The 16,428-nt window shown below is 61.3% G+C and overlaps 1 protein-coding gene across 13 annotated transcripts in view; it reads left to right on the plus strand.

Moving 5' to 3' along the window:
- Positions 1–1,428: 1,428 nt before the first annotated feature.
- KCNQ2 (potassium voltage-gated channel subfamily Q member 2) overlaps positions 1,429–16,428 on the plus strand; it is a 46,505-nt gene continuing 31,505 nt past the window's right edge. For all 13 annotated transcript variants that reach the window (XM_081033527.1, XM_081033538.1, XM_081033532.1 and 10 more), the window contains exon 1: positions 1,429–1,873. In XM_081033527.1, the coding sequence (XP_080889653.1) occupies positions 1,578–1,873 (296 nt within the window). In that variant the 5' untranslated portion in view covers positions 1,429–1,577. The remainder of the gene's footprint in view (positions 1,874–16,428) is intronic.

The following is a 16,428-nucleotide window of genomic DNA, read 5'->3' on the forward strand; positions in this document are numbered from 1 at the left end:
TCAGCCTGGGCTCAGCAGGGGTTCACGCACTTGAAAAATGTCAGCCATTGGGGGCAAACCCACCTAATGCTGGTGTTCACAGCTAATGACTGGGCATGGAGGCAGGGAGGTGGGGGTCAGGAGTGCAGCCCCTGGGATGTGGCCTGTGTGCACAGGTGTGTGTGGCACAAGCTGCAGTCCATCCCCGACATTCTAAATGACTCACAAATTAGCACTGTGCCTACATCGACCATTATGTTTTCTGCCTAATTGAGAAAACAGAGGCCACACGGCCAGGCCACTCACTTTGGAAACCGAAGGGCAGGGATAGCGCTGCTTTATGAGCTGAGTCACTGGTGAGGACAGTGCCAGCTACTAAAGGGGGTCTTCCCTTGGGGGACCCCACAGGTGGGGCCAATGTGGGAAGAGGTTGAATGTGGTCAGCTGAGGGAGCCAGGTGCGGAGGGAGGTTCCAGTGGGGGATGGTGGGGTGCTGACAGCATCCGTGAGCAGGGAGCCCTCAGGGGCTGGAGAATAAGTGCCTGTGGTCTCCCAGCAGCAGGTTCCACAGGGACTCCCCAGGACACCGCTGGCTCCCTGACTGGGCAGGCCACCTGTACTTACTCCCCACGGAGGGGACAGTCTGCCATGTGTGTCCAGAGCCTGCCCTCCTTTATCCTGGGCTGTGGTACCAGTGTCCCCACTGGCCTCAGGCCTGGGTCTTGCCCTGGGGCCCACCCTCCCACCCTCCCACCTCCTGCCCCTGCTGCAGGCCCCTTCTGGGGTCTGCAGACAAAGGCCAGGCCTCCAGGTTGAGTCCGGCCCCACCTCGCTGACCGCCTTGCCCCACTTCCTGCCGGGGCGCCTCTCCCCTGCCTCTTCTTCCCGGACTCCTCCCGCCCAGTCCAGGCTCCCTCTTAGGAAGCCTCGCCAGGCGCCTCCTGCACAGCGAAGGGACGGGGTGGGGCTCAGGTGGGGCCCCCCGGAGGCCAAGGCACAAGCTTCCCTGTGGGCGGGGCCATATAACCGACGGCCTGGCCAGAGCCGTACGTCCCCCGCCCGGCTCCGAGGTGTCCAGTGTCAGGGCGCTGGGGCCGCTCCGGCGCGTGCCGGCCTGGTGCTGCCCACCTCACAGGGGACCCAGGGCCGGCGTTGCTCGTCAGGGCGCAGTGGCGGGCGGAGTGCGAAACGTCCGCCGGGTGGCAGGGACTCCTGGCCCAGCGCGGGCCCGGCGCCTGTCGTTTCCCGCCCCTGCACTGCGCTCCCGCCGCCCGCGCGGCGTCGCAGGGGTTAACGGGGGGCGGGGCGAGGCGGCGGGCGGGGCGAGGCGGCGGGCGGGGCGAGGCGGCGGGCGGGGCGAGGCGGCGGGCGGGGCGAGGCGGCGGGCGGGGCGAGGCGGCGGGCGGGGCGAGGCGGCGGGCGGGGCGAGCAGCCGCAACGTCTCGGCGCGCGGCCGGGGGCTGGAGCGCGGAGCCGCCGCCGCCGCCTTGGCCATGCGGCTCCCGGGCCGGGGGCCTGGGCTCGGGCCCGCGCCGCCCCCCGCGCGCCGCTCCCGCTGAGCCCGTGTCCCCGCGCGCCCGCCGGGCGCCGCCAGCACCATGGTGCAGAAGTCGCGCAACGGCGGCGTGTACCCCGGCCCGAGCGGGGAGAAGAAGCTCAAGGTGGGCTTCGTGGGGCTGGACCCCGGCGCGCCCGACTCCACCCGGGACGGCGCGCTGCTCATCGCCGGCTCCGAGGCCCCCAAGCGCGGCAGCATCCTCAGCAAGCCGCGCGCGGGCGGCGCGGGCGCCGGGAAGCCCCCGAAGCGCAACGCCTTCTACCGCAAGCTGCAGAATTTCCTGTACAACGTGCTGGAGCGGCCGCGCGGCTGGGCCTTCGTCTACCACGCCTACGTGTGAGTGCCCGCCGCCGTCCGGGTGTCCGAGCGCCCGCGCCCCTCACACCGCGCGCCGGGGTCCGAGCCGCGACCGCGTCCCGGGTAAAGCGAGGCGCGGAGATCGGGGAGCTCCGTGGAGAGCGCACGCAGGAAGGGGTCCCGGGGCCCGGGCTGTCAGGTCGCGGGGAGAGCCCGGCTCTCCGCCCCAGGCTCGGCTGCCTCAGCCCCTCCCCCGCGCTCCTCTGCCCCGAGGCCCCTCCCCACGGCCACTGCACCGAACAAAGGGCCAGCGGGGAAGGAGGGCGGCGCTGCCGGTCCGGCCTCTGGAGCTGGAGGCCCGGCACTCCCCTGGGCTGGGTTCCCCCAAGGAATAGGGGTGATGGGGGGAAGAGCTGGCCTCCCCTCCCCATCCCTCCAAGCTGCTCACTCCGACTGGGGTGAGCTTCTGGGTTGCTGAAATGGGGGAGGGGTCCTAACAGGACCCCCCTCCCTCAGCCCTAGGCTGAGGGCAGTTGACGCCCTGCGCCTGGCACCCGCACCCTCCCTGGCCTGGCCTGCATCTGTGACTCCCCCCCCCTCCGCCCCAGGGCAGCCTGACCCCTGTCTGCAGCTGGTAGCTGGACGAGCAGCTGTGTGCCTGATATGCCCTGCACGTTCCGGGCTCTGGATTCCTTGGCACAGTGGACACCCAGGAGGAGGGGTGCCCGCTGTCTTGGGGCTGTCTGTCTCCCCAGCCCTCCTGAAGTCCTGGCCCCTGGGGCAGGGCCTGCGGCTCCCGCTGGCTGGCTGGCATTTTGTGCACATGAGTATTCATTCGTGTTGTGTTTGTGCAGGTGTCTGCGTGTGCGCCCTGTGCTGTTGGTGTGCACAGCCGCCGAGCCCTCAGGTACTCCCCCTCCCATCCCAGCTAGACTGGGGCCAGAACTCGGCCATTTTGTATGAAAGAGGCATTTTGGGATGGAAGTGAGGGGCAGAGTCTGGGAAACTCTCCAACTGACCATGTACCCACCTGGGATGGGAGGGGTGTGTGCCTGTGACCTGTTCAATGCATCCATGTACCTGGGCCTCTGTGCCCTGGACAGACCCTCTGCGGGGGTCAAAGGCCCTGGGAGGGACTTGCCGGGCTGCTGGGGGGACCAGCCTCAGTGCCCAACCTCTCTGGGCATCCCAAGAGCAGCAGGCCCCACTACCCCCTCCCCCCAGGTGGCTCTGGCTGCTCATCCTTGAAGAGCCCTGTGTCTCCCCAATGACCCACCCACTGACACTCCTTCCTGCCTGGCTGTGGGCCAGTCTCTGGTCCGCTAGGTCCTGGCCTGAGGTGACGTCCAGTACGTGGACAGAGCCCACCCCCGCAGCCCAGCAGCCAGGGCCCAGTCTGACTGGTGGTGTAGCTTCCGGAGGGTTTACTGTGCTTGGGGCATGAGCGTTTCCTGGGGTCCCTCTGTGTGGCTCTGGCCCTGGTCCTTCGTGTTCTCTCCCTGTCTTGGTTTGCAATGGTCGGCCCCTCTGTGCCTACTGCCTCCTACAAACTGCAGCATCCAGAATCAGAAGCAGAATGTGTGGGGTCCCTGGGTCAGGCTCTGCTTTCCTGTGTGTATGTGTGTGGGGGCTGGGGGGTGGGGGGAGTCTCTGTTGTCTCCTGGGGTAACCCTGCATGGGGGCTTCAGGGGCATTGGCCCTCATTGTCAAGGCAGCCCTGCCCTTCGGCCTGCTCAGGCCCTTCCTGGTCCTTCTACTGAGGGCACAGGCTTCTCTGAGCTCCCCTTGCCCCCAGCTCACCAGTGAGTGGCTCAGAGTCAGGGGAAGGCAACCCCGTCGCAGGGGTTTTTCCTGGGGAATGGGGTAGGCAGGAGGGGTCTCCAGCAGCTGCTCTGTTAGTCACTTAAGTCCAGTCACAGAATCTCTGCAGACCACAGTTTTCCCATCACCAGTGGGCACAGCTGCTCCTTGTCCCTAGGGCGTGGTGGAGATGAACTCCGAGGGCTGGCCCAGTGGGCTGTCCCTGAGTGGTGACACATCTAACCTGCTATTGATGCTCATGGCCCATCCCCCCACCCCCCCCTTTGAGTTGTGGAATTCTCCACTGTCCCTACTTCCAGCCCCAACATGGGGCCCAGCCCCTCCCTTACTCAGGAGGCCTTTACTGCCTCCCCATGCTGGCCTCTGGCCCGGGGCCCGAGTGTCCCGCTGTCCCTGTGCCCCTGTTCCCTCGCCCAGCTCCGACAGACCAGCTTGGCTCATGCTTGTGTATCATCTGGTTGGTGGACTGTTGCTGAGTAGGGTCTGGGGAAGGCAGGGGAGGGCAGGGACAGTCCAGGGCTGGCAGTCTTGCTGCTGCAGACCGTCCTGACTGGAGACCAGTCCTGGGGTCTGGGGCAGTGCCCAGCCTGCGAAGGCCACTTCTTTGGCCTTTTGTCCCCAAAGCCTGCTTTCTGGAAGGTGGAAGTGTCCCGGTGGATCTTGGGGGCAGCTGCTGTCAGAGGTGGGGAGGGAGACTGCTGCCCTGTGGCCCCCAGGCTTGGTGGGTGCCAGGCCAGGTGCTCCCACCCGCCCCTGCCCTCTGCGGAAGGGGTGTTCTCCACAGATGTGCTCTGAGTGTGGAGCCATGGCCATTTCTCCCTCTGTCCGTGAGCTTTTCGAGAAACACTTCTAGAGACAGGTGCCTTCCCTGATACCACCAGGTGTGGACCCGCCTGGGCAGAAACAGTTTGGACCCGCCTCTCCCAGCCCCAAGGCCCCTGGAGGACCCCTTCCTCTGCTTGTGCCAGATGGGGAATGGGCCCTGGGTGGGCAGACCTGCCCCGAGTGACTGCTCACCCAGATATGGGCGGTGCCCCGGGGCGCACAGGGGTTCAGGGTGGAATTCTGTATGGGTAGGTTGGACGGCCTCCTCAGACATTGCCAGCAGTGGGGGGCTGTGCACGAGGAGCTGAGCTCTATGGGTGGGAAGGGCGCGGCCCTATAGAAGCTCCCCCATCTTCCACCCTCACGTCCCCGGGCAGGGTCTGTCCGCCCTGAGTGTGGGCATCTCTGTAAGGCGACATGCTAGGTATAGGGTCTGGAGTTTGCACAAGTTTCCCAAAATGTGAGAGCCATCAAAATGGCCCCAAACCACCGTGTCAGGGATGTGTGTCCACTCCAGGAATGCCCACAGGGGAGGGACCTTGGAGAACCCAGGTCCCCATAGTCACGGGGAGCCGGGTAGGTACCCATCACAGGGTCTGGTCTCCATGTGGCTTGAGGTAGGAGTGGGAAAGAGAACTTACACTTATTGTGCACCTAGTGTGTGCTGGTCTCGGGAATTTCTCCCTGCGAGAGGCTCATGTCGCCCCATTTCACTGGTGGAGAAACTGAGGCCAAGAAAGGTTGAGTGAGTTCCAGAGTTGCCACACTCAAGCTGAAAGGGTGAGCGTTTGGGGCGCAGGTTGCCTGACCTTGCCAACATCCAGAAGCCACTTGGAGCTGCTGGGATGAAACTGTTTAGAACAGGCGATGGAAACCTCCTGTATCGGCAGTGGGAGGGGCTTGACCTGCTCTATTTTCTGAGCTGTTTTCTCTATGACTGAGCCACCAAGTCCTCTGCCGTCTTTTCAGAGGCCTGTGGCTAGGGGCTGCAGGGCCAGGGGTTACTTCCCTGCTTTCCAGCATCAGGGTAGAGTCTGGATGCCTTCCCCTGGGTGGCCTTGGGTAAATCAGTGCAGTCACATTTTCACCCCCCTCACCTGTATGCCCTTGGAGTTCAGGCCCACGTGGGAGATGGAGCCTCTGCCTTCAGCCTCGGGCCGCATACCGGCCATTGTCCTCTTTGGTGTGACTATATTTGGGGGTGAGTTCAGGCTTGGGGGATGTGGCCAGGGTCCCTCTCAGCTGACGGAACATTCTGTGCTTCCTAGAGGGAAAATGGAGTCTGAATGGCCAACCTCCCTGAGGTCCTGGGAGGGAATGTCTACCAATCTAGGAGCAGGAGAATCTTATGGAAATTTCCCGGAAGGTGAAAATGCCTGGAGTTGTGGTTCCCAGGGAAACCTGGGCTATTAGATGACCTCCAGCCTGTCTGGAGGCCTCATGCCTCCTTGCAGGATTTCCTACCCTCACCCAAAAATGTGAAGTGAAAGTAATCTACGACAGTAAAATGTTACACCGAGCAGTAAATCTCCACACACATTCCATGTCTGCAAGGTAATAGGTGGTAGGAAGCTTGGCTCCTGTGTTTTGCATTTGCAGCAGAGAGAATCTCAGTTTTATTAGAAATCAGTCCAAGTCACGTACTAAAACTAGGCTCGGTGTACACTCAGAAGGGGGTACCCACGGCTCGGCCAGCGAGCTCCCGGCCGTCATGTGGGTGCCCCTGCTCTGACCCTGTGCCCACCACGTGGGGCCCCCGAGGATGCTTAAGCCCGTGGATGTTTTTGAAGAAACTGACCACTTCTAGAGCACAAGCTGAGTCCAGTAGTGGACAGGGCATTTGAGGGTGCTGTTCCCTCAGCTTATTTCAGTCAGTAAGTTAATGCCATGCTCCTGCCCATCCACGATGCCCACCCAGCGTGTCTACGTGTGGCCATCACACAACAAGGTGCTCAGAGTCCATGCTGGTGAGAGCCGCTAGAACTGGTCATTCTCAGTGACCCCTGGAAGGAAGGAACAGGACCCAGAGGGCAGAGAGCTCTTTGGGCATTTCATGGAAGGCGCTGACAGAGGGCCTTGAGTTGGGGGAAGGGGGGCCTCAGAGGGGAGGACTAGAGGGACTCAGCATGGCTCTGAGCCCTCTAAATGCCCATTTGAGGTTGGACGGGGGCTCAGGCCAAGTCCTGTTAGAGACTCAGGATGGTGGGGAGGCCCTGGGCTGGGGGCTGTTGCCCCTTCCCCAGGCCAGGCGTGTATCCCACGTCTTGTTAAACACTACAGACTGGGCTGCATGGGTTACCTCGCAGGCAGGTCATTTTAAATGTTTTCAAGTATAAATGTGGGATCATTCTGAGATAGAAATTGCTGGAACATGCATTAGTAACAGATATCGGCTTGCTGCCCTCACTGAGGCCAGGCCCATCTCTGTTAGTTGTGTTATTAAAGGTCCGCTGTGCGTCATGTGAAGACAGTTCAGAGGGTGTGTTTGGGAGGATGGTGAGGGGTGGGGACCGCGGGTTCTGGGCCAGGCTGGCTGGGATCCTGAGTTAATGGACCTCGAGTTTCCTCGTCTATAACATGGTGTGACAATTCTGTGAATCACTGAATGCAGCGCTTGCTGTGTGTGATGTCCACGCAGCTGTGGCTTTCGTCGTTGTCGCTATGACCGCGGCCCAGCAGAATGAAAGTCCACGTCCTGAATGGGGAGTGGAGGGCCCGGCAGATGAGGGTTGGCATGTGCTGACGGCACCCTTGGCCATCTGCCCCTGAGCCCAGCCTTGGCCACTTCTCAGCCCCGTCGACAGTGGCTGGGCCTGGATGAAGGTGTTACTGAGCTAGGGCGCGCTGCCCCACATGCATAGAAGACAATACTGTGACACTGGCTTTTGAGAAGAGAAAGAGCTTTTATCGGCGAGCTCCGAGGCGAGGAGACAGGAGGCGAGGCTCCAACCCGGCTCCCCATCCCGGGTTGGGGCGGGACTCAGGGGTTTCAGCACCGACCTTCCTGGACAGCGGCCCCTTCGCTTCTGAGAAGGTCCCGGCTCGGTCATGGCTGGTGCTTTGGTCCCGGGGGCAGAGCAGTTACAAGTGAGGCTGTGAGTGGGGAAAACTTTGGTCCTGGGTCCTGTTCGAAGCAGGAAAGGACCAGTTTGAGCTGGTTTTACAAAGGGCTTTGAGGCTGCTGTTTAGACGTGAGGCCGCACGTTGGACACGAGGCCTGGGTCTGACACTTGTGCAGGGAACTGGCCGCTTTCCTAAGGAGACAGCGTGGCCTGCACTGTTGGGAGATGCCAACCTGTTCCATGGAATGGCCTGCGCGCACACAGCCTGAGCTCCACGCATGGACACAGGGACGGTTTGGCTTGAAAAACACCGTTTTGGGCAGGTTGTACCAATGAACCCCTAGACTGAAAGGGCTCCCATGCCCTGTGCTCAAGGCTGAACCCATCTTGGGAGACGCCTGCCAAACAGGGCTGGAGCTCAGCTGAGCTTTCTCACAGCAATCTGCTGACAGGCCATGGCAGCCCCTTAAAACGCCGCCCCTTGTGTGGCGATGCAGGGACAGGGCTGGAGGAGGGCGGGCTTTCCTGTCACCGTCGCGAGGCCCCGGTCCAATCCACCCCACAAAGCTGGGGCAGCTTAGCTGGATCTCGGGTAGAAAGAAGGGCAGCAGACCTGATTGTCCCCAAAGAACAATCTTCCACGCTGGGGGGAGGCTTTTGCAGAAACAGCTGCAGCTCTGGGCAGGGCCCTTCAGCCGCCAGGCCTTCCCCTCCCATGTCTGTGTTGGCCCTGCTTTCTGCAGTGATGCACCCCGCTGACCTGCTCCCAGCTCACTTCCCTGGCAGCTGGTAATACAGCAGTGAGCAGGCAAAGGGAGTCTGCTGTCCTTACCTCAGAAAGATGGCTGTTTCTGAAGCCTGTTTGCCCCACGTGTGAATTAAGAAAGCCACGGTGACAGAGGCAGAGGGGAGGGCCCTAGAGCCGTTTCCCAAATGGATGGGTCTGGAGCTGGTGGGCAGCTGGGGTTTTTGTTGTTTGAGGCTGGGATGGACCATGCTTTTAATTCAGAAGGAAACAGAGCTGACGATCTCGAGGGCCCCAGTGTCCCCAGATGGGAGCTCTCTGGCTGTCCTGGGACGTGCATTCCGGAGACTCTGCTGAACCCAGGTGGGAGCCACAGGGACAACATTGCAGGAGAATGAGGTGCTTCTAAAACGACCTGCCCTGTAAGTTTGTGTGGCTCTCTCTGCACCCTGCTCTGTGTCATCTCGCTGAGTGTGCCAGGATTGGCCAGGAGCGCACGGGCCACCGCCAGCCCTGCTGTGGAGAGTGGGGGGTGCAGTGAGGCTAAGGACTGGGGCGCAGGTCCCAGCATCCCTTTTTGCAGGTCCCTCTGCAAAAGCAGCCTGGGCTCTGGTCAGGTGTGGGGTTCAGTCATGGGAGTCTGGAAAGGGGCTTTCCTCGCCTCGCACTGTGTGTTCTTATGCTCTGGGACGATGGGTGTTGCCATGAGAACGGGGATAGGGGTGCGATGCCTCTCGGGTGTTTCACACACCTGCTGTCATTTACCCCCAGGTGAGGTCAGCGGTGCAGCCACAGTGTGTGCACAGCGGGCACTGGGTGGCAGGGCTGTGGCCTTCTTCAGCAGCCCCGTGTGCAGTAAGGAGACCCCCCTTGGGCAGGCGACCTGCCTGCCTGTGAGGAGGCTCTGGCTTCTCCCCAGCCACTGGCTGCCCAGAGCCTCTGTCCTGCTGCCCAGCAGTGGGTTGGCCAAAGGGAGGGGACGCAGGGCGGGCAGGGCCATGCCTATTCTAGCAACTCCTTGCAGAAGCTCTGGTTGTTGGGGATGGTGGAAGCTCCACTTGGGGGAACTGGGAGGGGGGTGTGTCCCAGGCCGGCAGCCTTGAGTCTCTGTGAGCCTGGCCTGCGGGGAGAATCCTTCTAGATTATTCTGGCTGTCCGCGCAGCGTGGCCCTCCCTCCCCCGAGTCCTGTTTAAGCCAGTCTCCCTACACGGAGCCTCTGTCTTGACCTAACTAGGGACCTTAGAACTTTTGTGTTTTCTTTAACATTTAGGCCTGGAAATAGTACTCAAAGGGTTTGTAGGAGGAAAAGGCCAATTTCTCCTCGGACCCCAGGTTTGGGCAGGAGGCGGTGAAATGCTTCCGGAAGCACTGAAGCGGTTCACCAGAAGGGGTGTGGACGTGGGAGGAGCCATGGCCAGCCCTGTGCCAGTTGGTGTGTGCTGCTGTGCCCAGTGCTAAGCTGGGCCCCTTGGGTGTACGGGCCGCCACAGGAGCCTGGCTCCGTCCACGGAGATTAGGAGTTTGCTCACCCACAGGGACCCGATGGCTCCCCAGGTCAGGCCCTTGCAGCGGGAGGGCAGGGCCTGACCTAACGTGCTTGGGGTCCTGGCAGGGGGCGCTGGCCGTGGTCCTGAACACAAGCCCACGGCTGAATCTCCTGCTGGGCACCAGTCTGGCCCGCGGAGAGTGGGGTCTTGGCTCACCGCTGGCTGGCGCTGGGGAAGGGGCTGGGTGGCAGAGCTCTCGTCTGGACCACTTGCTTCCATTTTCAGATTCAGCCCATTGTGCTCACAGGGTTCTCTGCTCCCCAGTTGGCAACCTCTCCCACACCCGCGTTTAATTAGCCGAGAGCTGGATTAGTGTTGTGTGCAGGAAATTAAGGGTTTTGACCCAGGCAGTGGGCAGACAGCGCCACACCGTCTGAGCAAGGGAGCGCTGGTAACCTCTTAAACACTTGGTTGTGTTTTGTTATCTTTTCTGATTACAAAAACGACACGGGTCCATTGTAGAAAATTGGGAAGATGCTGAAAAACGCAAGGGAGAACATTTGTCTCTCCTGAGGTGTTTTCAAGCGTCTGCGCCCACCTATGCATTTCTTAAACAAGAGGGGATGCAGACTCTCTAGTGATGTATTGTGGGAATTTCCTCACAGGATTAGCTGTGCCTCTGTTGGTATGTCCCAGTGCTTCCCGGGCAGGTGACCGGGTGGCTCTGCCCCTGACTGGCCTCATCTTGGGTCTTCACTGGCTCAGTGGCTTGGGGTGGAGACAACGTCTGTGGGTACTGGTCTGGAGGATGGACCCTGAGGGAGCACACGCCTGGGGGCCAGGACCGAGGCTGGCCTGCGGGGCACGTTAAAATGAGGTCCTGCTATGGGTGAGCCTGCCGTCACTGGAGGTGTGCAAGTGGAGGCTGAGAGAATACTCACTAGGGATGTTTTTAGAGGACCAGTGTGCCAGAGCTACGAGCCGTGGGAGCATGGGGGCGGGGGGTCAATCAGAGCTGGCTGGAGGATCTTTCGGTTGAGTCTGGGGTAGACTGATATGGGGGGAAGCAGGCCTGGCCATACTGTCAACCTCAGAGGGGCGACTGGGCAGTGCCACTGTCTTGGGTGACCCTCCCCACCCCCGCTCCTGCACAGTGCTTCCACCTGACAAGGCCAAGGGCTCAGCAGAGAGGGGTGTGTGGAACTCACAGGGGCAGGAGTCAGCCGTGATGACCCTCTACTCAGGCCAGCTCTTTGGACAGAGAAGGAGGGCACTGTGGGACCCCAAAGGTGCTGTGCTGGGAGTGTGTGTGTCAGGAGAGCTCAGGCTGGGCAGGCATGGGGGACACACCCCAGGACTGGGCCCCCAGAGTAAGCTGGGACTGGGGGGCCATGGCTGACAAGGACAGAGCCCAGTGTAAGTCATGGAAGGAGACACTTCAGTGCTGGGAGCCCCTCAAAGTCAGGGACACCCGTAATCCCCCCATGATGGCGCACACTCTGTGTCCAGGCTTCAGGAGAAAAGGTCGGGCTTCAGCAGGCATCCTTTGCCTGACGACGGGATGCAGCCACTGCCAGCAGGGCTGGTGCCCGCCGTGGCGGAGTCTGGAGGGAACAACATGGCAGGCGTGTGGCTGTCCCAGCCAAGTCTGCCTGTCACAGAAGGCGGCACTGCACAGACGGGGAGGGCGTTGCCTGAGGCAGACCTGAGAACGTGGCTTTGTCTCGTTTCTCTTCTTCTTTCTTTTCCTTTTCCTTTCTTTTTCTTCTTTTTGTTTAATTGTGGTAAAACTCACAGAACACACCATGAATCATTTTAAAGTGAACAAGTCAGCGATGTTCAGTGTATTCTCAATGGGGGCAACCACCAGCTCTCTCTAGTGTCAAAACTTGATCATCCCATGAAAACACCAAGCCCGTCGGTCCCCAGGGCCCCTCTGGCCCCTGGGAATGCGTCGGCTGCTCTGGACATGTCGTGTAAGAGCAGTCACACACTGCATGGCCTTTTGTGTCGACTGCTCTCACTGAGATTCATCATGTGTCACTGGTGTAATGTGTCATTCCTCATCAAGGCTGAGAGCATTCCAGGTGACGTGGACAACATCCCGTCACCTGTCCATTCACCTGTGGGCGACAGACTTGTTACTCTGTGAGCTGCTGTGCACGGAGCTGCTGTGACGTTCGTGTTGAGTTTCTGTGTGGACACACGTTGCCATTTCTCCTTAGTGAGCTGTGTCCACCCCATCGTAGACTCCCTGGGGTGAGCCGTGTCCCTCCCAGTCTCAGGCTCCCCACGCTCTGCCTTCGGAAGCCCTCCGTCCCACCAGGACACAGGCCTCCTGTCCACGGGCCCCTTCTTGACCTCTTGCTCCCATCCCGTCCCGTCCAGCGGTGTTTGGAGACAGCGTGCCATCGAGCCTGTCTGAGTGGGGCTGTGGGCTTTTGCTCTCAAGCTGGATCTGACCTTAGTGACTGAAGTCCCGGCCTACCACCTGTCAGGATGCATGGGCCACCCCTGTGATTGGGTTGTGTCTGTGCACGTGGGGGGCTGGGTGAGCAGAGCAGGTGAGGAGAGCGGTGGAGCCCTGCGTGGAGGGTGCCCACACTAGGAGGGGTCAGCGCCCCCCTAGGAGAGTGGACTGGGAAGACTTAGGGGCTGGGCAGCCTCTTGGAAAAGGCGATGTTGAAAATGAAACCTAGGGATAAGGAGAAAGTGGCCCTGTGACTGACTTGCGGATCGATGAGACTTCCAGGCAGCAGGAGGAGTGTGTGCAAAGGCCCTGGGGCAGGAAGCTGGCCTGGTGAGGAGCAGGGAGGGGCAGCTGGCACACTTCCTCTGGTCTTAGTGGTGGTGCGGTCGCAGGCGGCTAGAATGAGGCCACAGAGAGATGGGACACAGAGGAACATCCTGGATGGAAAAGCCGAGATGAGGTCGCCCAGGAGAGGCGAGGGATGCCCAGGAAGACCCCCTGCCTGCAGGCTGTGAGCCTGGGTGTGCTGCCACCGTCAATGAGAAGGATGGGGGTGGAGGAGACCCAGGAATGCAAGGGGAGAGTCCAGGGTGTGTGGGGGGTGGGGGAGCGCCCTCAGTGAGCCTTTGTCCAGCCCTGTGGTCTGTGTGGGGACAGGTGACTAATGGAGAATAACTCACCACGGTCTCTTGGGATCAGGTGGGAGGCACCTGGGCAAGGGCCTTTTCCCTGTGCTGAGTCAGTGCATTTCCTGCCCAGGCTGTGGAGTCCTCTGGGCCGGGTCCTGTGGGGACAGCCACCTGTAGCTCCCAGAGCACCTGGGCTTCACCTTGGGTGCCCACTCTTTCTGGGGGCAGAGGTCTGTGTTGGGCAAATGGCCCGGGGGTCCCCGCGAACCTGGGCCTTCTGATTGCTCAGTGGTTAGGGAGCGCGGCTGGGGGAGGGAGGGAGGACCCTGAGCTCCACAGCCCCGTCCTCGAGAGAGCCCGTGGCTGATGCTTTGGAGGGACCCTGGCCATCCTGGGGTTGTTTACTAGTGGGGGGCATCGTGGGTCCCCTGAAAGCGTCTTCCTGCACTGGTGTTGGGGGGACTGGTGCTAAAAGGCTGTGGATGGGTAGTGGCGATGCAGCCAGCTGGGGGAGAGGCGGGCCACAGGCGGGCCAAGGCCATCGGTGGAGTCTTCATATGCTGAGCCAGGAGCTGGGCCTTCCGAGGGACTGGACTTCCCGAGATGTGGCCTGTCAGGGCCCGGGCGTTTATCATGCGCATGCTGTGTACGGGGCAGCGTTCTGAGCGCTCGCCGGGGTCACCTCCTCGCAACCTTCAGCCCCGGTGGTGCTACCAGAACCTTCCAACCTCCAATTGGCAGGCTCACATAGGCGCCCGGTTGGACTAGGGGGCTCTGGGATGTACGTGGGTGAGCCTTGGCCTTAGGAGAGGGTTCCGCTCCGCTCTCTACGACCCTGGCGGGATCTCAGTGATTCTTCACGTCTGGTTCACGCCTGGAGCAGCTGTCAGCAGCCGGGTTTTCTGTCACTCGGGCAGATTGGAAGTGTCAGTGGGTCCTGGAGGCAGAGGAGTTTATTAGGGGGCAAAATTAGATTCCAGGCTGCAGTGCCAACGGCAGTCCTCATGGAGGAGGCGGCGTGAGGTTCCCTGGGGAGCCCCTCCTCCGGTCTGGGGGCGGGGCCTGCTGTGGCCTCTGCTGGCTGCCCGCCTGGGGTCCTGGGCACTGATAGGAATGGATGGCATTCCTGGAGGGGGAGTTTCTGCAGACCCTCCTGTGGAAGGGGTGCTGGGGTGCCCCCCGCGTGGCCGCCGATCTGCTTCAGAACCTCGTTTTCTGTTGTCTGTAAAATGACGTGCCTCCGGCCTCAGGGTTGTCACATGCCTGGTGTACAGCAGAGCTGCTGCGGATTCTAGCCTGTGGGGCTGTGGGTGGGGGCTCGATATGGGGACCCCGCCCCACCCGCCTCTCCCAACTCTGCCCCAGAGCTGCCTATGGGGGTGCAGTGAGTGGGCGCTGGTGACGTGACTTCCTCCCACCTCTGCCATTCACTTCTTAAATGTTTATTTCATTAAATATGTAAAATGAGGTCAATAATCCGTCAGTCTTTGGAAGGAGGAGGAAGTTGGCTAGGGGACCCACAGGGACTGAAGGGGGGGCCTCTATCCTTTCTGTGCAGGGGCACCCTCCCTGTTGCTCCGCCCTCCCCCCCCCCCACAGGGAGAATCCAGAAGGAGGCGGCAGTGACTTTGTCATGTTTTTCTGAAAAAGAAAGATTTCCTGCAGTCAGATGGGGGAGGGGGAGCGGACACGGAAGCAGAGGGGTGTCTCTCTGGAGGTGTAGGGGCACCCCCTCCTGAGCGTGCAGGGACAGACAGAATGCACGTACACCCCAGGACCACCTTGAGGGGTGTCCTCCTGCCCATGCTCCTGCCCCCACCATCCTACTGGCTACCATCACCTTCCACCTGCCCTGGGCTCCTCCCTGCCCAGGACCCTGCCACGCCCCCTCCTGTTTCAAAAGAGGGGTCCTGTCTGCTCAGAGCTCAGGCTTGGCTGGAAGCCCCCGTACATCTGGGAGGTCTGTCCTGCTGCTACGGGGGACAGGCCACGTGCTGTGGGGCCGGGAGTGCTGGGGCGAGCTGACACCCCTTGTGGCCGCTTTTGACTGGGGTGCTCTGGCCGGCACAGGGCCTGGGTGTGTTGGGGACATGGCTTGCTCTCCAGGTGGCCAGTGCTCAGGTAAGCACCCCTCTGAGGTCACTTCCTAGCTGGCCACCCTGCCTGCCCCCCATCCTGGCCCTTAGAAGCTGGGGACCAGCTGCAAGAGATGCTTGTCTCCTTGGCAACCACTGCTAGGGGAGCGGCCTGACTTTGAATTCATTATCATAATTAGCGGCTGCAGAAACCGCAGGCCCTGCCATTGGAAACCCCTCCCCTCCTCTTCCCTCCCATCTCTCCGTGCAGCCTAGACAGTTCCTGGGCTGAAGGGCTTGGGAACTCCCCCCAGAGCCCCCGGGATGGTGCTGATGGTTAGTCCCAGCCTGGGGGGGGTTGCTCACCTGCCATGCAGGGCCACCCAGGGGCCACAGCAGGACTGTGCTGTCCCCTCGCATCTCCAGAGAGGGTGGAAAGGGTAAAAGGGAGGGGTGCCTTCTTAATCTGTCAGGAGCCAGAACCCAGGAAGGGGGGGAGGCAGGAGCACTGCCGTGCACCCCACTCCCCGCGTCTGTGTCTGCGGGAAGCTCCAGGTCTGCCCAGGGTGACCCTGCGATGGGCTGCATCGCTGCAGGTGGTCACCCCCATCGTTCTGCAGAGGGCGGCCCCTCCTGTCTGAGATGGGCCCCAGGCTCCCTGTGTCTGGGACCCCTGCAGTGGCCCCAGTCACGGAGGACAGTGTACCCAGGGACCAGGAGGCTGGGCAGAGCCCCGTCATTCCCGTCTCTAACTTCCCCTTCAGGGAGCAGGGATGCTGCTGGGTGCTCAGGTGCCTGCAGACAGGAAACAAGTGTCTTGTCCACTGTTCAGCTGCGTGGAGAAATGGCAGAGAGGAGGGAGGCCTTGCATTTGGAGGTGACGCCCATCTGTCGGGGCCGCAGTCCTGGGCCTGCAGGCGAGGCGTGTGGGTGCCCTGTGTCATGGGAATCTGCTGTCTTTGCTGGGGGACGTGGTAGGGCACCTCCTGGTCTCTCCCTCCCCCTTGGGGTGTGGGCATGCGGGCCTCCTTCCTCCCCTGCCCCCCACCATCTGTGACCGTCTGTTCGAGAACTTCATAAACAAGCCCGGAGCTGTTGCTGGTACTTTCCGGAGTGGGGCCTCTGGGGAGGGTGGGTTTGTCTTCCGAATTGCTGGCATGGCTCCCTACCCCGATCACTGCCTGCTGGGAAGGGCTGCACATCCATCCCTATAGCATGGCCAGGCCATTCCAGAATGTTCTGAGATGCCAGTCAGAGCTGCCCTCAGGAAGCAGGGCTGAGAGGGCCTAGTCATCTTGGGACCTGGATCTTCTCTTATCACTTCAGACGGATGTTTTTATACGGTACAAGGAGTGGGTCTTTGTGTCCCTGACATGGGGATGACAGTGCCCTGTTCTCCAGCCTGTCAGACTCACTCTCTGCCAGGTCCTGGAACACGCCGTGCTCCCCACTTTGGCCACCCCACTTGTTCTTCCCTCT

Source organism: Rhinolophus hipposideros (genome assembly GCF_964194185.1).
Source record: "Rhinolophus hipposideros genome assembly, chromosome: 22".
Taxonomy (NCBI): Eukaryota; Metazoa; Chordata; class Mammalia; order Chiroptera; family Rhinolophidae; genus Rhinolophus; species Rhinolophus hipposideros.